At 45.4% G+C, this 23,285-nt stretch overlaps 2 protein-coding genes across 5 annotated transcripts in view; one reads left to right on the top strand and one right to left on the bottom strand.

The window, feature by feature from the left end:
• The window catches only part of TFG (trafficking from ER to golgi regulator), a 64,776-nt gene extending 60,061 nt beyond the window's left edge, over window positions 1-4,715 (bottom strand). For 2 of the 4 annotated variants that reach the window (XM_030204085.1, XM_030204087.1), the window contains exon 1: window positions 4,550-4,714. The gene's annotated coding sequence lies outside the window, so the exon portion shown is untranslated. Of the gene's footprint in view, window positions 1-4,549 lie in introns of all 4 variants that reach the window. The other 2 variants (XM_030204088.1, XM_030204084.1) reach the window with 2 other exon arrangements.
• Window positions 4,716-16,113: 11,398 nt separating this feature from the next.
• LOC115470688 (transmembrane protein 74-like) lies at window positions 16,114-17,129 on the top strand. Its single transcript, XM_030204083.1, has one exon. It carries the CDS (start codon window positions 16,333-16,335, stop codon window positions 17,110-17,112), a length of 780 nt encoding a protein of 259 aa, XP_030059943.1. The 5' UTR covers window positions 16,114-16,332; the 3' UTR covers window positions 17,113-17,129.
• The last annotated feature ends 6,156 nt before the right edge of the window (window positions 17,130-23,285 follow it).

Here is a 23,285-nt window from a genome sequence, read left to right as displayed (position 1 = left end):
GCTCTCATAAATCAGGTTCAAATTTAGGCAAATGAACATCAGCCCTAAATTTATAGTGAAACTTCACTCCAACACTAAACGTTCAATGAAGCAATGGACATTCCTGGGCCTGGAGCAGAACAGAGGGACTTTTGTGATCGGATCGAGCGGCAAAGAGATCCACCAAAGGGGTGCCTCACAGAAGATCTTGCAGGCAATGCCCATGTCGAGTGGCCACTCGTGCTGTTGTATGACCCTGCTCAGTCTGTCGGCAAGGCTGTTGGATCTGTCTGCTAAGTAAGTGGCCTTGAGGCGCATTTGCTGCTGGACTGCCCAATGCTACATCCCGATGGCCTCCTGAAACAGAGGGCGTGATCCGGTACCCCCCTGCTTGTTGGTGTAATACATGGCATTCCGGTTGTTGGCCTGAATGAGAACAATTTGGTTGCTCAGCTGATCTCAAAGCTTTTAGCAAGTTCCAGATTGCCCAGAGCTCCAGAAGGTCAATGTGAAGATCTGTCTCCTGGGATGACAAAACACCTTGAGTGTGAAGCCCGTCTACATGAGCTCCCCACCCCAGATGGAATGCATCTGTCATCAGCACCTTCGTGGGCTGTGGAATTTGGAATGGGAGTCCCAGTCAAACTGGATGAAATTGTCCACCAAAAAACAGCTTGAACCAGTTCTGGTGACACTCAGATGTCATCCTCCAAGTTCCCCATGGCCTGACACCACTGGGAAGCCAGGGTCCACTGGACAGTTCTCATGTGAAGACATGCCATGGGTGTCACATGAACAGTGGAGGCCATGTGGCTCAACCACCTCAACATCTGCCGAGCTGTGACCTGAGCTTCTCGGACTTGAGTGGCAAGGGTGACGAGAGTCTGCCCGTACCACAGGGAGGAAAACCCAAGCCCACAGTGTCCAGCAGGGCTCCAATGAACTCTAATCAATGGACAGTGAGTAGAGGGGACTTGGGGTAGTTTAAAACAAACTCTTAGTAGCTCTAACACCTGAATAGTCATCCGCACGGACTCCTGAGCACCATGTCCTTCGATGTGCTCTTCACCAGCCAATTGTTGAGACAGGTGTACACATGGACTCCCAGTCTGCATAGCGACACTGTGACTAGAGCAAGACTCTTGGTGAAAACCAGGGGAACCGATACTAGGCCAAAAGGCAACATATGGTACTGGAAGTGATGTGTCCCCAGCCAAAACCAAAGATATCTCCTGTGTTGGAAGTATATGGATATGAGTGTAAGCATCCTATAAGTCTAGAGAGCATAGCCAATTGTTTTCCTGAATCATGGGGAGAAGGATGCCCAGGAAAACCATCCTGAATTTTTCTTTGACCAGGAATTTGTTCAGACCCTTAGGTCTAGGATGGGACGCATCTGCCCCGTCTTCGTTTGCACAAGGCAGTATGAAAGGAGCAGATCTTATGGATCACTTGACCTGTTGTTTCCTTGGACCATCTCTTTTGCACAAGGAAATACCTGGACTAGAGTCCCTTCCCTTCTTCTCCTGGTGAAACAGGCTCGACCACATGGGCCTTTAGAAGGGCGGAGATTTCCTCTGCAAGTACCTGCTTCTGCTGAGAGATGAAGTAAATTGTTCTCGGTGGGCAATCTGGCAACTTCTTTTGCCAATATATGGCATAACAGACACGGACTATTTGTAGGACCCATCAGTTGAAGGTTACAAGGGACCACCTTTCTTGAAAAAAACTTCAGCCTCCCCTCGACCGGAAAGTCATCCAGGATGGTCACTTTTACAGCAGCTATGCTCTGCTGGAGCCAGTCAAAAACTCATCCCTTGCTTTGACTGGGTCTTAGGCGCACGCTGTTGATGAGAATGAACGTACTGGGGTTGAGCCTGCGGAGAAGAAGTGGTGTACCCATGCCTCTGAGAGTAGTAAGTAATCCTCTTCAACATGCCAAAAAATCTCCTAAATGAGGAGGTAGTTGCAGGAGGTGCCCGACAGGAGAGAGTATAGATTGTATCAGTGTGCTTCTTGATGAGGTCAGCAACCTCTTACACTTTCTCTCCAAAAAGGTTATCCCCTCGGCACATAGTATCTGTCAACCACTGTTGGACCGCCAGGTCCAAGTCAGAGACACGCAGCCATAAGTCTGTGCATCACTATACTCTGAGCAGAGATCCTGGACCCCACATCAAAAGTGTTGTAGGTAACCCTGGCCAAGAACTTACAATATGCCTTGTGCTGCTTGACCAGCTGGCGAACAGAGTCAGCCTGCTCCGGTGGGAAAGAGTCTGCTAAATCAGACATACTACACACCAAGGACCACGAGTACAGGCTCGTGTACAGCTGGTGCAAATGAATATGGGAGTATAGAGGCCTGATACATCTTCCGTCCAAAAGAATCCAGAGTTCTTGTTTCTCTGCCAGAGGGTGCTGAAGCATAGTCCCTAGAACTCCTGGCCCTTTTGAGCACAGATTCTACCACTAGGAAATGAAGAGGCAACCGAGACCTATCAAACCCAGGGAAAGACTGAATCCAGTACATAATGTCAACCTTCTTGGGAAGGAATTGAAATGGCATTTGCCATTTCCTTAACAAAAGATGGGAAGGAAAGGTTCTCAGGTGGAAACTTTCTCCTTTCCTGTGGAGGGATCAGACGGAATGCCATAAGACTCCTCCCCTTAGAAGTACTGTGGATCATCCTCCAACTCCCATGAGCAGTCCTCATCAGTATCAGACAGAAACTCTGCATTGGAGGGCTGAGACCGAGCCCGCCTCTACAAAGAGGAACCATGTCTCCAAGGTGTCGAGGCATCTGCTCCAGCCTCGACGTCAGTAAAAGCTTCCTCCACCGACGTCGAGGGGGTGCCAACATGGGCAGCAGTCAACACAGAAGCTGCAAGCAGCTACAACGTTGAAGACCTCATCACAGGATGATGGCCATGTGGGACAGCAGCAAAAGGCATGGCAGACACAAGAATGGGTGTCTTTGACAGAGATGGTCCTATTGCACCGGGTACAGCACTTAAAGCCACTGGGGACCTTCAATGACATGGAAGGAAAAACAGCTGTGGCTAAATCAAAAGACTTGATGGTGCAGAAAAAGGGGCAAAGCACCAGAGAAAAATGAAGGGAAGAATCCGACCGAAGCTCAGACCTAAATGCAGACAACTGAGCACAGTAGAATAAAGGAAACCTTAAAAAGGGGGGAAATAAACTAAAAACGTAAGGGAAAGGGAGAAAAATACCCCAAATGAGATACAGAATAAAACAAACTAAGAGAGAAGCTGGGAAGGCACAAAAAGAAGCTGTTAGAAAGCCAAACTGGCAGCTGTGCAGAGAAGTGAAAAACACGTCCACTCCCCACTAATGTCCCGTGCTCTTGCAGCAGGCGGGAAGGCACTCACACTCCAACAGCTCTGTAAAAGACTGTCAGAAACTCTGGTCTGGGCAACACGGCTCACATTACTCACATGTGAGAATCATAGGCCTACTTGTCGGCCTACTTGTCCTCAGAGATTATTAAGTATAATTATATTGGTGTGATTTCCACATATACATTACTACTAAACATTTATAGTGTCAACATAAGCAGTCTTTAACAAAAATGTTTTATATTTAAATTCTGCGTTCATTAATAATTTCACACTTAAACACCAAAAAACAAAGGTAAAAAAATCTATAAAAATCAACTTCCTTCAAAAGATGTTTCCATTTAAAAAAAAAAAAGAAAAAAAAGGCAATGAAGCCTTAAAAGGTTTAACCCTCATGCCAAATGCTTATTTACAATCACACTCAACATACCCTGACTTATGAGTGCCGTTCGTTTCAATTATATGTGGAAAACAAACCCATTTGGAGACATCAAGCCAAAAGAAAACCGGTTACCATAGGCTGGGCCACTGGGGCCATGGCTTGAGGCTTTTTACCCCACACAGGATCAGCAAATAAAGAACTTGAAAGGGGGGGGGGGGAGGCAGAGTTTATTTGTCGCAACCTCCCTCCCACCAAAAAAAAAAAAAAAAAAAGGTGTGCCACGATCCCTGGATTATGACGTACCTTACTCAACAGAAAAGTACATTCAATGACAAAATCGGTGTGGTTCAAGTGAACACAAAGTTTTTATATACAAATATATAAAATAAATTCTTAGTATTTCAAGTTAGAAAGCATTGACCCAACAATCCCAGCCACTCCCTGAGCCAGACAGCACATTACTCTGCCGCATAGACTGGCATAAGGGAGAGGAAAAGCAGTGCGGTATGAGTAGCAACGACCCAGACCTTCACATTACCTGCCGATGGGGAAAAGAGACTAAGGACAAAAAGTAAGCCACAACCCTCGGAACAGGCCCAGCCCGTGCCTTAAAAATAACCACAAACCGGCCCTCACCAAGCTCAGGCGAGACGGAATAGGCAGAGAGATCCCACCAAGAGTTCAGGTTGAACCACCACTTCTTTCTATCCCTAACAGTAATGGGCCCCCGGACATATCTCCTCAATCCGGAAGGGGTCTACGGCCAAGACTCACTGACCCAGGCCCTCACCATGTTCCCACATCCTCAGCCCCACCCCGTCGTCTCACCTCAACCCCAGCTCCGTCCGTTCCACCACTTTCCCTCGCTCCCTCTCTCAGCCAGCGTTTGTCTCGCTACCTCCTGTCTGCGACTGCGAGCGTTCCAACCAGTCGCGCGCCGGTGCCGTCATTCACGCTCCCAAAACCCGTACGTGGCAAACAGGATTGAGCATGGGCAGTACGCATCAGCTGACACCCGGAAGTGACGTAGTCGTGTCACGACTTCCTGTTGGTAGTACTTGTGGCTGTGCAGCTGCTACTAGTAGTAGGCTGGTTTCAACCAAGGCTTTTTTTTTTTTTTTTTTTTTTTTGGGGGGGGGGGGGGGGTGGTAATAGCGCAGCGGTTACCAAGCCTTGTCCTGGAGGCACCCTAGTCAGCCAGGTTTTCAGGATATGCACAATTAATATTCATGAGAGTCGTTTGTATGTACTGCTTCTACTACATGCAAATCTCCCTCATGAATATACCTTGTAGATTTCCTGAAAACCTGACTGACTGGGAACCACTATGATAAAATGAAGACAATGGTCAAACAAAAAAACTTGAGCAGCTGCAAAGGCCAAAAAATTTACATGAGGTGTAGATATTCAAAAGAAAATATCATCCTGGAGCCCAGCCCAGATATATCCAATGTGTTAATAAAGGAAGACAGAAGGCCAAATGACAAACTGCATGGTTAAAAAGTGCAGTAAAAGCAGTGCTTTTTTTGTAGAAAAAAAAGGTGCTACTCATTATGGGCGGGGTCACCACATATGGCTCCACCCCTGTGATAGTCACATCCACATTAGCCACACCCCTTATACCAGCTATGGCGCATATAAACAGACATCATTGAAAATATTATACTAGTACAGGAGAAAAAAATAACGTGATTTTTTTCATCAGAAATAATTTCTGTAAGCTGTTACAGCTCCAGTATCCCCAGTGCAAAATAAGACAGCAGATGTAAATTCTCAAATTGGACATATTTCAAACACTAAAATGAAAATAAAATGATTTTTTTTCTACCTTTGTTGTCTGGTGACTTTGTTTTTCTATCCATTCCAGTCTCTGATTTTGCTCCTCTCTATCTGTTCCCTTAACTCTGTTTCCAGAGCTTCCTTTCCATTTATTTCTTCACTTTCCTCTTTTCTTCTTCATTTCTTGCCATACATCCATAAGTAACAGCTGGGTCTTCCTCCATGGAATTGACTGGAGGAGGTATAACGTGGATCCAGCTTTTGCCTATTTTCTCCATCCATGTGCAGTTTTTCTCCTTTCTTCTCTTTCCCTCATCTCCATCCATGTGCATCTTCTTTTTTCTTTCCATCTCTCTATCCATGTCCAGCACATCTCCTCTCTCCTCCCCTCCATCAATGTCCAGCATTTCTCCTCTCTTCCCTCCCCTGTATCCATATAAAGCAATAATTCTCTCTCCCCTCTCCTCCACCCAAGTCCAGCATTTCTTCTCTCTCCCTGCCAACCCCTCCATCCATCCATGTCCAGCAATTCTCCTCTATCTCCTGTTCTCCTCTCCATCCAAGTCCAGCGATTCTCCTCTCTCCCCTGCCCTGCCCTCCCCTCCCATCCCTGTCCAGCGATTCTCATCTCTCCCCTGCCCACCCCTCCCATCCATGTCCAGCAATTCTCCTCTTTTCCATTCCCAGCGATTCTCCTCTGTCCCCTGCCCTCCCCTCTCCCATGTCCAGTGATTCTTCTTCCAGCCCATCCTCCTCCCAGCCCGTCCTCCTTCTCCACTGCCTGTCAGCGTCAGACTCAGCAGCGTGAATGGTGCAGGCAGCGATTGAAAGAGGCTGTCAGCGTCGGAGCTTCCCTCTGCAAGTCCCACCTATGTGGAAACAGGAAGTTGAAACAACATAGGCGGGACTCGCAGAGGGAAGCTCCGACACTGACAGCCTCTTTTCTCCTGTCGGGCTGCCACTGCCCTCAGAGCTGTCAGTAGATGCAGCTGCCACTGCTGCCTTGAAAATCTGACCACCTGGTTGGCTCTGTAGCTGAGCTGCTGCTGAGCTCCAGCACCCAGCAGAGCAGTGTGTGATGGTCCTGAGGGACCTGGCCTCAAGGTTGACCCACTGGCTTGGGGTCCAGTGAGTCTCATCTGTGGCCACTTGGATGGTGATTGCTTCTCAGCAGTTGAGGTGGTTGCTGTGAAGCTGGGCTGGGTGGTGTGGCCACTGGTGCCATTTGCCACTGATTAGGAGGGTGATGCCATAGGACTGGTGGCCTCCTCGGTTCCATTGGGAGGATCAGGCATCTGCTGAGTGGACAGTGTGCTGGACAAAGCCTGAGTGTAATCATGGAGATCTTGCCAAATTCCCAGAAGCTGCTGCCAGATATTATGACCAGCATCCTGGCTCTTTCTGCATGGTATGCAGCATCTGTAGGCTGTCCTCTTGGGCCAGGAGCCTCTGCCACTGAACTTCCACACCTTCATGCAGCAGCTGTAGCTTCTGGTGCTGGTAGTAGCCGGCTCCACATTTTGCCCTAGCGGTTTGGTGGTCAACCGCACTACCTGCCACCTGTGGCAGGAGGGTTCCCTACGGGCCAGTTGTGGCTCCTCCTTTGGCAGGAGGGTTCCCTACAGGCTGACTGTGGATTAGCCTCTACAGGGGCATCTGACAATTCCGTCCGGGGAGGGAGGGGTTCTACCAGTAATTGTTCCTTCTCTTCATCCCCTGCAGGCACTTCCTAGCTGGTGTGCTCAGCATATTCCACTGCCATGTGACCCCTCCCCCCCCCCTCCTGCTGCCACTGGCTTCCCCTCCTCCTGCTGAGGCATCTGTGCTGGCTGTTGGTTCCAGCCTCTCCTTTGGACTCTGAGGCCCAGATGCACTAAACTTTAATGACCCTTTAACAACGCTTTAACGAAGAAGTTTTGAACCGTGGCACGCATCAAAGGCCATTTTCCGACCACGGTAGCAGAAAACGAAAACGGAGTGCAGATGAGCAAATTGTGTAGAAACCCCATTGAAACGAGATGCATCAAAGTTTTCCGACTACCCTAACGCAGGAAAACTGCCGGAAAGCTAACAACAGGTCTGTACCTGTCGTTAGGGCTATCCGACTAAAAACTTTAATGTAAAAAACAAAAAATAAAAAGCAAGGGGGTGAAAACTCGCGACTGAGGGGCGTCTTTTATTGACGCCCAAGGTCGCTGCTGCTCCCTGCTCCCCCTGCAACACTATAAAAGTAAAAAAGAAAAAAAAAGGTTCAGGAGGGGGTAAAGGCGCTCGTCAGGAGCGTCCTTTATGGACAGCCTTGCCCCTCCCCCCCCCCACCCGTGGTTGCCTCTGCTGGATCCCGCTTCCTCCCCCAGCATTAAATAAAAACACAAAACAAAACTCAAAGCTTTAGGAGCCCTGGCCCCCCTCCCTTCCTGTCTCTAAAGTCTTTCTCCACACAGCTCCGCCTCCTTCTGCCCCTGTGCCCCATCCCCGCCACCCCACCTGAGGTCGTCGCCGCTGCTACCCCCTCCACCAACCCCCCCCCCCCTCCGCAGTACCGGGCCCGTGCAGCGCTTCTCACCTCTGTATGAAGGCGCTGCACGGGTAAGAAGACCATCAGATCGCTGCAGTCTTCAGGACGTCTCTCTCCTTTGTCTTCCCTGACCTGGGCCCGCCCCCATCTGATGTAGGTTTCTTACATCAGACGGGGGCAGGGCCAGGTCAGAGAAGGAGAGAGATGTCCTGAAGACTGCAGCGATCTGATGGTCTTCTTGCCCGTGCAGCGCCTTCATACAGAGGTGAGAGGCGCTGCACGGGCCCGGTAATGCGGGGGGGGGCCCGGTGGAGGGGGGAGCGGCGGCGACGCCCTCAGGGGGGGTAGGGGCGGCGGAGCTGTGTGGAGAACGAGTTTAGAGACAGGAAAGGAGGGGGTCCAGGGCTCCTAAAGCTTTGAGTTTTGTTTTGTGTTTTTATTTAATGCTGGGGGAGGAAGCAGGGAGCAGCAGCGGCGACCACGGGCAGGAGGGGGCAAGGCCGTCCATACAGGACGCTCCTGACAAGCGCCTTTGCCCCCTCCTGATCCACGTGTTTGTGTTTTGTTTTTTTGACGTTTGTGGCTTGCGCAGAGCAGCCAGCATAACGCTTGGCTGCTCTGCGCATGCTTTAGGGGCCGATTACCGATGGGGATTCCACCAGATTGATGCATTGTACTTTACAATACCGCACCGAACATGTGCGACTTGTTTTTTTTGCTGCATTGTTCGTTTTTTAAAATTCGGTAACAGCTTTTACGTTTTTGCTTTTTTTACGTTTGGTTGATGCATCTGGGCCTGAGTCCTTGCCTGCTTATGGAAAGTAGAAGAAAAGTGTCTGTTGCACTAGCTAACCTGTCAGTCTATTGCAGCCTTCCTAAACAGGCCCTTCTATGGGCACCTGTATACCACAGGTGATATTATCATGCCATCCCTTGATGTACACCTCCATATCCCACTTTGCAGGAGACAAGGGATATCATACACTGTGGGACTCATTTTCAAAGCACTTAGGCTTACAAAGTTCCATAGGTTACTATGGAACTTTGTAAGTAAGTGCTTTGCAAATATGCCTCTGTGTATCTCAGAAGCTAGTGGGTAAAGGAATAAAGATAGTGGGAGTGATCTTGAGGGCACATTTGAGAGTACCACAGATGAATGTACAAATAGCCACTGGTTGGTGACAGTCTGAGGTGAAAGGGAGGGGGGGGAAAGGCACCTAAAAACATGTCAGACACAGGGGCACTCCAGCCAGGGAGATGAGAGCACCCAGACCTAAGCACTACTGTAAGCAGAATGGTTAGGACATGGGTCCTGATAACCAGCCTTTCACGCTGTGGTCTGGTGTGCCTTCTTACCCTCTTCCCCCATCTATCTAAGAACATCTAGTACAGCTGGGTTTCCCATCAGCCCCCCAACACTGTGCAACTTGGAGACAGAGTTAAACAGAGAGAGATGCCAGGACATCTTCATTCCCCAAACCTTACCTAACTCCCCGGTGTCTGCATCCAGCAGGTTATCTCCAGCCTTGCACTTCACCTCCCTCTTCAGCTGCTTCCATTGTCTTTTCATCCTCTACATCTCGATTTGCATGATACACATTACGCCTCTGGCATACTGACACCCATTCTCTTTGCTCGATATAAGCAGAGATTGTTTATCTCATGTGAGTGACTATGAGGCATATTTTCAAAGCACTTAGCCTATGGAACTTTGGAAGGCTAAGTGCTTTGCAAATATGCCTCCATGGGATCTACTGCCACTATTCTAGAAGGATGAATTACTGAAAGATATTCCCAGCCCCACCAGTGCTGGCTTTCCAACAGCCACCCAATTTGAAACAGTGAAAAGCAAACTCCCAATACAAACTCAAAAATAAGAGAATGGCACATGTCCCTGCAATATACCTACTTGCAAACTGTGCCAACACATCACACAGGATCCCACAGTCACTCACATGGGAAAAAACATTCAGCATTAGGGGATCCTTCATATGTTCATCTTCAAATGTGGTATATATCATTCAATGTAAAAAGTGTGAAGAGGGGTGCTATATTGGAGAAATGAGCCAGATGCTAAATACTAGGCTCAATTTACATAGCTGTGGGACAGCTCTTTACAAAACCAGAACACTGCATCAATGACTTTATGGTAAGAATACTCAAAGTAAAATTTAAGACAATCCATGAATGTAAGACCTTTGAAGTCAAAATGATGAAATATTTTGACACCCACCAGACAGGACTTAAAGATCTGGGCTTTCTATCCCACTATAAAACATAAAATTATACTGCTTTGTCACTCTATTATCAGCCATCCATCTCTCCATGTTTCTTACCTAACCCACCTCAACCTCTTCCTGTGAGACTGTCATTGGAATGCTTTTGTGTTTCACATATATTCTGATATTTGTCAACATTTGCTCATTTCTGATCTGAATAAGAAGGGTTACCTTCAAAAGTTAATCAACAAATGTATTGTTAGTCCAATAAAAAAGGTATAATCTTATTTTCTTTTCTATGTTTTGATTTATTTCTATTTATTACCTACTAGTAAAAAAGCCCCGTTTCTGATGCAAATGAAATGGGGGCTAGCAAGGTTTTCTTCAGAGTGTGCATGTGGGAGTGTGTGTGTCCCTGCCTTCTGCCCTTTCTCCCTTCCCCTCTGCTCTCCGTCCCCTCTGCTCTCTGTCCCCCCCCCCCCCAGTCCTTCAGTGTTAAGTTTCCTGCTGTGCTGTGTTTGTTTGTTTGTGTTACAGAGAGAGTGAAGGCGTCTGCCCTCTCTCCCCTCCCTCCTCCAGTCCTTCGCTGTTACAAAGAGAGCGATTTCCTGCTGTGCTGTGTTTTCCTTCACTGTGTTACAGAGAGAGAGAGAGCGAGGGCGGGGCAGACACTCATGGGGAAACTGGATATCTCAGCAGCTTCACACTTCCAGCTGGAGGCTTCATTAGAACGTTGGTGCTGCCTTTTATATATAGAGATTATGTTCATGCATTTCTTTTCTTTTCTTATTTCTTCAGTGTTGCAATACATGCTGAGTTTGACTTCTTGGGGTTCCCAGTTCAATTTTTGTCTTCATATTGTTATTTGTAAATTGTGATCCCTTGTTATGTATTTTATGAGAGTCTGCCTTTATTTTGGCTATGACTGAGGTGTGGTATTCTGTATGTAGTTTGTGTAGATAGCAATTCCACTTGTTCTGTTTTGCCTGTAGTTGGTGTATTGGTGTTTTAGGGCCCAGTGTAATAGTTTTAGTACGCACTATTCATAGGTAGGGTTCTTGCTGTTTGAATCATAAGATTAGTGGTATATTTATGTTAAGTTATGATTTTTTTCAGGTTTGTATTTCACAATGGGCCTGGAAGTGGAGAGATTTATGAGAATGAATGAGAATCAGAATGTTTTTTGTATGGTGACTTCCGTTGGGAAGTTTCCTAATTCTGATCTGCACCTGTTGTTGGGGAGAGGTTGAATTTTTGTGGATGCAGAGCATATGTACATTTAACTCATAACAACTGCTATACTGTGTCAGACCAAAGGTCCGTGAGGGTCAGGTATGCAGTGTGTCACATATGTGAGTTGTCCTTCAGGTGTGTCCAAATGAAAAAAGGTTGAGCCTCATCAGCCTTTAGAAAGCAAAACATGCAGATCATTCCATTTGTATGCCCTGGATGTATGATTAGCAGGATTTAATGATTTTGTATATTTCTACATCAGGTTTATGTCTAAAGTGTGTTTTAGAAATATTATGACAGATGCAGAGCTAGTAATCTGTCAGATGGGAGGGGGGGCATGACCCTTATTGCCCCGGGGCCCAGATCCCTATGTCCACCCCTGCCCCCTAAGATCTTACAGGGCAATATTCAAAGCCATTCATCTGGATAACAGCTGTCATTATCCAGGTAGACATCAGCAGATAGCTGGTCATATCTGCTGATATTCAGTGACAGTATCCAGATAGTGCTGCTTGTATCCTTACAGTCCACCTTGATGCTGTGTAAATAGTTCTGGGACAGTTCAGGGACAAAGCTTGGGCAGAGTTAAGAGTTACCTGGTTAGTGGTGATATTCAATCTCCAAACCAGATCACTTTCCAGATAAACTTAAAACAACAAAAAGGCTTTCCTAATGTTATCCAGTTCCAGAAATCTCAATATTGCCACTATCTGGATACTGACACTAAATATTCAGATTTAATTCAGCTGTGGTGGTCCATATTAAAAAGAAAAACACACTGAGTGCACTGGCTGAATTTAAACCCACTAAAAGTGATTTGCTCCATGAGTTGTGCTAATAAGAGGTGAACACTATCCCTTCTTCCATAAGCCATTACCAGCTGTGCTGTTTAATTCTGAAGGACCCAAATTCTTCTAATAGCTTTTCTAGGTAAGCCAATATACAATGCATTACAGAAGTCCAGCAGACTGCTCTAAGCTATGTTTAATTCTTTTGAATCAGAGTTGTTGGTGTCCAGTAGAGCTGAACTTCTCAAAACTAGTCCCAAGGACCCCACAACAGTCAGGTTTTCAGGATATCCACAAAAAATATGCATGAGAAATCAACACAACCTGAGCCTCCAGTGGTAGTATATGTCCATAGTATTTATAAAATTTGGCAGATGCCACACCCACTTCCAGGTGTCAGCCAATCAGAAGCAAGGACACACCTAAGTCATGCCAACTCAATGCCCCTTTTGATGATGTCCCCACCCAAACCCACTCCCCACCCCCAGTGATGATGTCATCAGATATGACATCTTGACTGCCCAAACCCCACCCCTTTTGCATAATCATGCCCCTTGCCCCCTTATTTATATAGCCTACCCCAAACCCCACCTCCTTTGCATAGCCCTACCCCCAAACCCCACCCTTTTGGTGATGTCACAGAAAGTGATATCATAGCCATGCCCCTTTTTTTCAAGATACAACCTAAACAACAAAGTAGACCCAGTGCTCACTTAGATGTATGTTATTAAATATACAATATATAATGTTGGGGGGGAAAAGGGTCTCAATGGTCACTGGGACATACTGCTGAATAGCAACTCAGTGAAACTGAAAAAATCCAACTTGTGACTAATATCATCAAGCCCAAAAAATCCCTCCTACCTTTACATATTATATATGAAAATATTTTTTATAATACTTTTGTTAATGATTCAATTGTGATGATATAAACCAAAGATGTGGACTTTGGAGAATAATTAGTAAGGTATAAGGCAATGTAAGCAGCAAAACTTAGCTAAAGGTGCGGCACATCCCGACAGGCATCTGTTTCACTGCTGCTTTCTCAAGGGATCATAACCAATGTGTACTTCCTACTAGTCGATCCTACTGGGGTGCACTCATGGAAAGGCTTTATTCTTTGTTGTAGTGCCTTGGTGTTTCAGTACTTATTTATTCATTTGTATTGCTGATGCATGCAAGGGATATTCTTTTCCTTTTGGAAATATAATAAGTATAATATATAATTTAAAATGTTAAAATTACATATTTGAAATCTGCTAAAGGCAGTATATTATTTTACATGCTGTGTTTATTACTTTGCATTACCCATAAAAAATAAAAGGGATTCTAGATACATTGATTTAATATCACAACTGTCAGGAATAGTGAGCCCTTGGACCAAAGCCAGAGCTTTGGCAGACAAATCACCTGGGCCAGCACAGGCAGGAATCAGAACAGACTGGACTACGATTAACTAAGACTCAACAAGGCAGGACAGAGGTAACTAAACACAATGGACAACACAAGAACTGGATCCAGACAAGGCAAGAAAAAGAAGGCAAGGGCCAGAACTGGAACCCAGACAGGACAAGGTAAGACTCAGAACTGGATTAAAACTGGGACTGGGACCCAGAAATGCAAGACAAGGTAAAACACAGATGTAGATTAAAACTGGGTCCAGAAAAGGGCAAGACAAGGACAAGGCAAGGACTGGATCCGGACAGGACTAGACTGAAAGAGACAAGACAAAGCACACCTAGTCAGGCAAGACAGGGTAGAAGCTAGGCAACAAGAATAACAGAAGCAAGACAATAAACAAGGCAGGAACAGGATTCAAGATTCTCAAACAGGCTGGGCTGGAACCGGATTCTGGAACAGGCTTGGCAGGGAACTGGGACAGAACTAGCTCAAACACACAACAGGAACAGAACTTGGCAGAAACAGAGCTCAAGAGCCAGGAAGCAAACATAGCAGGCAAAGGATTAAACAGACTAAAGGAAGACAAACAACGAAGCAATGCGCTTACCAGCATCCACAGCTGAAAAGGGACAGGCCAGGCAGATTGAGAGGCAGCAGACACACCTGCATAGCAGTGAGGTAATTAGGGACAATGCTGGCTTCTACAGACTCTCAGAATTAACAGACAAGAACTACACACACAGGAAACAGAACAGGGAAAACAGGAACAGAGCTTGGCTAAACACAGAGCTTAACTATATCTAGAGTCAAAAGCAGGGCTAGACTAAAAGCAGAAGCCTAGGGAAGTCAAACAGATACAGACACCATGGGCAGGGTGTGGCTCTAGAGCCAGGCCTTCAGGATCAAGGTTCAAAAGCAAACTCACAGAAACAAAGGAAAGCATTGAAACACAGCACAGACCTTCAGGAGCAAAACACTCAGGAACAAGGCCAAGCATGGATATGATCTAAACAGGTAACACAAGATTAAGAAACCTCTTGCAAAGGCCAGCAGGAAAGCTCCCTGGGTCCTTATAAAAGAGTAGGCTGATGATGCCACAAGTAGGAAATGAAGCAGAAGCAGGGAGACCAAAGCAAGGCTTGGCTTACAGGAAGAACACTAGGGGAAAGGCAGACTGGAGAGGTCACAGAGCTAGATACAGAGAAACAGTAGGTCTGAACATAAGGGCACGGGCACGGCCACAACCGTGACATTTAAGTTTAAGAATTTCTGTGGCATGAGAGCTTGCAGAAAACAAATCAACCGGAGTGGATAAAGAACAACAATGTCCCACGGATAATCTCAGGAGCAAAAGAGGCGTGGGAACGGAACCAGGCTCTCCAATGAACAAATCGGAGACGTTTGAAGTTGGAAGTATAATTTAATGAATAGAGACTCTACAAGGTACCCTGTTTTGGCACTGCAAGTGCCTTCCTCAGGAGTCTGTATAAACATGGAAAACATATATAAGACATATATAACAATTTTTTAATAAACAGATTATTGAACTATAAAATACGTGTAAAAATATATGCAAGACATATAAAACAATTTTTGATAACAGATCAATAAACTGATCGATAAACTATAAAATGAACTATAAAATATACACTATTAGATAATTGGATAGTGCAGGTTGGCGAAGGCCAAATATAATTATAAATATGACTACAAGATATTCAAAATGGTTGGATATACTGGTGACATTTATAGGCTGGCTAGACCTGTGTTGCATTTAGTACTGGTGGTTTTTATGGCTTATGATGTGCTTGATTGTTTATATGTTATATGTACTCCGCTTTGAATTTACTTGTTGAGGAATACAAAACTTGAACACTAAAAACAAATATAAACAATTAACTTGTTGTTTTTTGTTGTTTTTTTTTTTTTTTTTTTTACTCGATCCATTACCTAGCAGCGTCGCTAAGACTACAACTCCCACAATCAACACAGTCAGCCCCTCCCAGTTTAGCTAAAGAAAGGAGATGGGTAGAGGAAAGCTACAAGTGTCTTCTCTGTTACCTGCTGCTTTGGTCCATGTCCTGAATGCCTAACGTAACCCAACCTGAAGGTGCGTACTGAAATAAAAAGGCAAAAGGAATCCCAATTTGCCACTGGGAGAAAGAGCTTTTCCCTACTTATTCCACTGCGGACAGATACAGTCGTAAACAAATCCGAATAATGCTTTTGCTTGTAATGTTTCTATAGAGAATGTGAAACGAAAAGCACATTTGATTTCCCTTTGAGCGCTGTGTTCAGTATTTGAAGCAGTGCACTGGTCCTCTATTAAATCTTGTGCAGATACAGATCAGAAGCATATGAGACCATTGTCTTGTTATTCACAAACAATAAAAATGTTTTAATTAAAATAAAAAAAAAACTGGCGCAGACACTTTGAAACCCAAAGATTTCACTCCAAGTTGTTTGCAAGTTTTTATTTTAGGCAGACAGATGTTTTTTTTTCGGTCAATTTGATTACAAATAATTCGAATCAAGGTTAATAGAGGCTATGCTTCTCCCCCCATAGGAGTAGCATATATCGTCCACAGAGAATTAATATCCAGGCTAAAGACTTGAGTGAAGAGCAACTGTTAATCCTGAAAAGACTTGCTGCAGCTGTCCCGCAGGGCTTTGATGGCTTGTCTGGAGCTTTTGCACCTGGCGAAAGGCGAAGGACAGTTTGATCAGTACCATAGGCTGGATCGGTGGTGCACCGACTGCAGGCCAGAGGGGAGGGATCGCCCAGGCAGAGCAACGTGTTGCTGTCAATCCACACAAAGGCTTAGCACCTCCGGTGTTACCAGTAGTCCTGCCCCACCTTGCCAGAAATATTCAGCCGTCTGGGAAGAGACCCGGCACTGTTTGGAGAAGGAGCCGCCCAGGTCTTCCACTCACCTGGATCATGAAGGCATTAATCTGGAAGCGGGGAGCACTGCCCAAGCAGAGGTACAGCCCAGCTCCGCCCCGATCCCCCCTCATCAGTACCTTCTGGCCGAAACCCAAGGCAGATCGGTGGATTACGGCTTTGTCAGCGCCGTGATCTTTTTGTTGTCCGGGGCGCTGCTAGTGATCGTTTCCCACGCGGTCTCGCGGGAAGTGAGGAAGGAACGCGACGAGATCCCTGCCCGGGAAATGGAGCGCCTGGTGCAAGAGAGTGCCAGGCTGGGAGCGCATCTGGACAGATGTGTGCTGGCGGGTATCTGCCTGCTCACGCTGGGGGCCGTTTTGCTCGCCACTTTACTCATGAGATCCCTCTGGGAAGGGGAGGTGTATAGAAGGAAGAGACGGGCTGCTCTGAGGGAATCTGCCAAACTCTATGGCTCCTTCAGCTTCAGAATGGGATCTGGTGCTGGGGAGAGTGTGCCAGAGCTATTCATTGAGGGACATGCTAATAGCGTACAGAACACAGTGTGAGGTAGCCTGCACTGACACAGAAGACTCTGATTTAAAAATCCTTAAAAAAAAAATAAAACCGTGAAATAAACTTCTTTTCCAAGATGAAACAACTCTTAACAAGAAGGGCTGGACAAGCCCCCTGCTGACCCAAGGCTACCTGGCACATGTTCTAGGCGAACCTTCAGCCCTGTGCCCTTCCCCTGGGGCAACTCAAGGCCCTACCCACCTTCTCGACCCCAGCATCTTCCCTTCTTCCAGATGGCCAGCTTCTCATTTCCCCTCCTTACCCATCCTCCCCCCACCCATGGTCAGTATCCCGTTTACCCTCCCTCCCCTCTTTACTTTCCTCCTAGTAGCCAGCATATCCCTTTCCCTCCCCCAAATTCGGCATCTTCTCTTTTTGTCCAGTGTCCACCAATTCCTCCCTCTGCCCTACCTATCTATACTCCACAAGTAGATGCAGCACCAGCTCAGTTCCTTTAACACAGGCTCCAGGCCAGTGCTGTGTCTACTGGTGACTTTGACTGGGGAAAAGGTAGGGCAGTGCTGGGGGGGGGGGGGGGGGTAAATGATGGGGTGGGGTGAAGAAGGGGAGAGGAGATGCTGCTTGTTTGCTTCTGCATCATATGCTGCCACCCTAGGAGGTTGTCTAGTTTACCTAGTGGAGAGCTGGCCCCAATGAACCCAAATTGCTAGGAAACAAAATTGAGACTTGGAAATCCTGACTTCCAATCCTTTTTTTTACTAATGGCTTTGTCTATGATTTGGGACAGGTCACTTCCTAGACTTAGTACCTCTATCTATCCAACTGTAAAAGAGTGCAAGATTAGAATAAACAATGCTATTGTTAATCTTCTCATCCTACAGGCCTGCAATTAGTCCCCTCACACCTGACTGCTTTTATGTTCCTGTGTGGTCCTCAGGGTGTGAGCAGTGTGCTACAAGTAATTAAGATATCTTGAAATTTAAAAATAATGAAAGAACTAGATCTCATTAGAATTTGATCTTAGGTTCCACAGATTGTAGCACAAAAACAGGAACATTTGTGGCTAAAGCCACAGAACATTATCGTTTTGATTGATGAATGAAAAACTGATTGACTGTGGTTTCTTTTTAATTTATGTATTGGATTTGGCTTTTGCCTTTTCATTAATAAATCAGTAAATTATAGAAGGCTTTGCCCTGGCCCCAGAGAGCTTTCATTCTAAAATTTATAGCTGAGGCAGGTGAAGTAACTAGCACATGTTACAAGGAGTGTCACTAGTATTTCAAAGCAGGGTTTCCCTGGTTCTCAGTCTGCTGCTCTAACCATTAGATTAATAGTGGTTAGAGCAGTGGGCTGGAGGTATAAGGTAGTGGTTAGTGTAGCAGGTCTAGTCTCAACCTTTCCTGCAAGCCTGCCTAGCCAGTTGGGTTTTCAGGAGTACCACAGTTATAAGCAGGGCTGACAAAAAGAGGCATCAGGTGCCCTAGGCTAACCTATAGCCATGTTGCCTGTCTCTCCCCTCCCCAAGTATCTCCCCCTATTCTCCCTCCCTGCAGATGTCCAGAATCTCCCCTTCTCCTCTAACTCTACCCTCTCAGTTGTCCAGCTTCTCATCTCCTGGGGGGGGGGGGGGATTAGGGAAGGGGAGATGCTAGGGTAGGGAAGGAGGGTAGGGTCTTCAGTTGCCCCAGGGGAAGGGTGCAGGGATGAAGGTGCACCTAGAATATGTGCTAGGTAGCCTTGGGTTAGCAGGGGGCTTGTCCATCCCTTCTTGTTAAAAGCTGTTTCATCTTGGAAAAGAAGTTTATAAATTATTTCACAGGGTTATTTCATGGGTACCCCCTATCCAGCATCTCCCCTCTTCCTGCCGCTGCTATCCCTCACCTGTGGACAGATGATCGAAAGCCCTGCGCTGTTTCAAACAGCACTCTAAAAGTAGCGCTGGAACAGCACGAGGCTTTACTGCCCCATGATCATAGATAATAGCATTACATTTTAAGCATGCTATTCTCTCTGATCATAGGGTAAAAGTGCAGGCGGTTTGTGCCTGAGCATTTATTTCTTTAGATTTTGCTCACACCTTTTTCAGTAGTAGCTCAAGGTGAGTTACATTCAGGTACTCTGGATATTTCTCTGTCCTAGGAGGGCTCACAATTTAAGTTTGTACTTGAAACAATGGAGGGTTAAGTGACTTGCCCAAGATCATAAGGAGCAGCAGTGGGGTTTGAACCGGCCACCTCTGGATTGCAAGACCAGTACTCTAACCACTAGGCCACTCCTCGCGCTCGGGCACAACCCTCCCACACTTGTTTGACAGATCTAGGCTGTCAAAAACCCAGACCTGTCATGCACAGGGGCTGGAGGTCCATGGGGCCACCAGACCTCAAGTACCCCCACCCTGCCCAACGTGGGTGCCGGTGATAGTTCTGCCCCCAGTGCGTGCTGCCATTTCCAGCGCTAGAGGAAATACTGAAAAAATATTGAAGCAAGGGGTTAGCCAGCGGTAATTGGACAGCATTGTGCCCTGCCTGGTTACTGCAAGAGCCCTTACTGCCACCTCAATGGGTGGCAGTAAGTGCTCCCCTTCCCCCCTCCCAAATCGGGTGTCCCACAAGTGCAAACTTACACATGGCCACTTCATTTTTGGTTATTTTCACCCGCTGCGGTAAAAGAGGCCCTGGTTTCACAGCAAAAATGGCTGCCACTGCTTTTACAGCAGCTTAGTAAAAGGGCCCCTTAAAGAATTAACCTAATGCCTTACAGTAGTTACTGCTATTTTGCAAGCAAAAAATCATGATCCGATAGTAACTTCGTAACTTTCTTCTCTAAGGTTTCTGCTTTATTCAATGTAACCATAAGTACCTCATGAATGTGTTTCATAGAGAGCATAACTTGGGGACGCTTCTACCAAACCACGCTAGCGATTCCCGTGTGGCAATGCCAACGAAGCCTACTCAAAGCGAATGGGCTTTGTCAGCATGACTTTATAATGAGTGTGACTGTTAGGCAGTCTGGATGGACCATTCAGGTCTTTAGCTGGCGTCATTTTCTATGTTACTATATATTACCATGCCAGGAATCGCTTGCATGGGTTTGATAAGAGGCCCTTAGTCTGCTCAGTATATATATATATATATATATATATATATATATATATATATATATATATATAATCCTCTCCTGTCTTCCACCACAAGTGATACCTGCTCATGTTTCTTATAAAAATGTACAATAATTTCAGTTGTGGTTTTCTTGTGTGTGAAAAAGAATGCTAGTTACAGTTTAAACCTTTGTTATGGATACATACATTTTGGAAACTATACATTATTGGTAGTATTTTAGGGTGTCTTACTAGAGGCAGGTGTGCTTTCTAGTTAATAAAGTCATATGGATTCATCAGTCCAGACCCGTCATGTGAGTTTGTTTGACTGTGAAAGGTCACCTGTCACACGGACTTTGTATTTAACAAACCTTCCTTCAGTGAGGTTTGGGTGAGGTGTTGGGGCCCAGAAACTGGGGAACAAAAGAAGAAGTTATAGCTATGTAGGTACACGTTAGAGGTGTGCGCGGGGACAGGGCCAACAGGAAACCCGCAGAAATCCACCAGGATGGGGACTAAAAAGTCATTACTACCACGGGGATGGGAGGGAACAGATCAAAAGGGAATAAAGATGGGAGGGGTGGACTGAAAATGAATGGGGACCAGCTTATGTCCCTCTGCGCACCTTGAGAAATCTAACCCAACATCTCAGTTTAAAAAAAAAAACTTGAAAGAGGAGCTCACCTTGATGAAAATTGATGCATGTGTTCAGTAATTTTGGCAATGAGGGAGACCACTGATAAACTGGTGAGAATATTCACATTGATTTGTTTCAAGTGTTTTGGCAGAGTATAATCTCCACCGAGCTAGTCTCATCTGTCACTGATAATGAACCATAATATAAAAGCAGCATTTCAAGATGAGGTTTGGATAGATTGCGCAGGTCATAATCTCACTCTCGTGGTCTCTCCAGCCATCAGAAACTGAAGTTGATCCTCAACAATATCACTTATAACATTATTAAAAAGAAGCGTGGAACAGTGCCACTAACAGCAGATCAAGCTGTACTTGAGGTGCAGCCAATTGCCGACCCACCAACATAACATCCAAAACAAGAAGACTCAGAGTCAGTTTTTTTGTTTGTTTGTTTTTTAGACTTATTCAAGAGCCAGGAAATACCTTCTGTGATTGGTGGATACATCCATATCGAGCTCAGACAAGGAATTCTCATCTCTTCCTACCTACTGGCAACAGAGGTCCCATGTATGGCCGAAACTGCCACGTGTTGCCTGCTCCCTGCTTAGAAATCCTGTCACTAGCACATCAGAACATTCTTTTGTGTTTGAGGATGAACAATCGAGGAACATAAAATGGAACTGAATTCTGTCTCTGTAGATGGTTTATTATTTTTACATAGTATGAAATGATTGTTTTCTCAGTCCATGTTAATATGTTTTTCTTGTATATTTTAACAAAGTTATGCCTATTTTTTGTGGTAAATTTTAACAAGTTATAGGACGCATGTTATGTTTTGCTTGAATTTATAAGATCTTTTATTTTTCAACGGTTTTTATTGATGACAAGTCACGAAAGACAAATCTATCTCAATACAGTAACCTCAATACAATATTACAGCATGCTCGGTGATTACATAACAAATAAACATCTCTACTTACTGTCATCAAACATTTTACATTTTTACCCCCCCCCCCCCTCATCTTTGTGACCCTCCTTAATCATTTCTCCATCCCATCACTGATCATATGCTTTTATGCTTCCAATCACCATTGAACATATGTATACCCCCCCCTCCCTTCCTTTCCCCCCCCCCCCCTCCCTAACCCTTTAATTTATCCTATCTTGCCTATCGTGGAAAACAACTGTATAGTTTTATGTGTGTGTGGTTGTACTTCACAAAATATTCCCTCATTTCTTGTGCCAGAACCTAACGAGTTCACATCGAGTTAAGAATATGGCTTCTACCTTTCTGAGTTAGAGTCCCCAAAAGGGGGCCCCAAATGCTAAGGAAGCGCTTTTTACGTTTGCAGGATCCTCTTGCTTCCCGCGCTTCCCAAGCCATCAATTGATGCGCTTGATTACGCCAGTGCCAATATTCTGGTGGATTTTCTGACACCCATACCTGTAATATACATTTCCTAGCAACTAAACTCAATTTACGGCACAATAATATCTTAGCCGCGGTCAAATCCCCGAATGATCCTAAACAGTCTAATATTAACTGACATGGGGTACCTGTTATCTGTGTTGATAAAATATCAGATAAAAATTTCACTACTCCCCTCCAAAATCTCTGTGTTCTAACACATTCCCAAAAGGCATGATATAATGTATTCTCCTGTTGGCCACATTTCAAACACACTGGCGAGTGAATTCCCCCTGACCGGAACAATTGTGTTTGTGTAAAGTATGCCCTATGGAGTGTCCTAAAAGCACATTCCCTATACCGGGCACCTGTAACTAATTTAGGTATCCTCTTAATGTGTTTGTCAATATCCCAATTGGTTAGGTCTAGGTTTAGATCTGCTTCCCATCGCTGTCGGAGATGCTCCAGCCCTTCTCTTGGAATCAAGACCCACAATTTTCTATGTATTCCCGAAATAGATGGAGTCTCAGGCGAGATTTCATCGTAAAAGGCCTGTACTTTTTCTCCCAGGTTGACTACAAGATTCTCCTTACCCAAGGATTGAACATAATGTCGGATCTGGTTATATGCAAAAATATCCCCCCATCTCTGTTCATCACGTGAAAGTAATTGGCCTAAGGGTTTGATTTCTCCAGAGGCATCCAGAATATTTTTTAAGTTACAATATCCTCTGGTTGCCCATTGCTGAAAAACCGAGTTTTCAAGTCCTGGTGAGAATTCTGGATTCCCTTTGATCGTGATTAATTCGGATATCTTCGGGTCTCCCCCTAAACTTCTCCCCAAAAACTGCCATGCATCCCAGAGGGGCTCTAATAAAATGCTATGTCTAAAAGCTTTTGGTATCATCTGTTTTCTGGTATGCAATAAAGCAATTAAATCAAAAGGCTGAAAAAAAGCCCTCTCCAATTCACACGGCACATGTATACTAGTCCCAAACAGCCAATCTCTCAAGGATCTTAGCAAGCAGGCCATGTTATAATATCTTAGATGGGGTAGGCCAA

The sequence above is a fragment of the Microcaecilia unicolor genome, chromosome 5 (genome assembly GCF_901765095.1).
Source record: "Microcaecilia unicolor chromosome 5, aMicUni1.1, whole genome shotgun sequence".
NCBI lineage: Eukaryota > Metazoa > Chordata > Amphibia > Gymnophiona > Siphonopidae > Microcaecilia > Microcaecilia unicolor.
The sequence above is the reverse complement of the archived record's forward strand: the minus strand, read 5'-3'. Positions and strand labels throughout refer to the sequence as shown.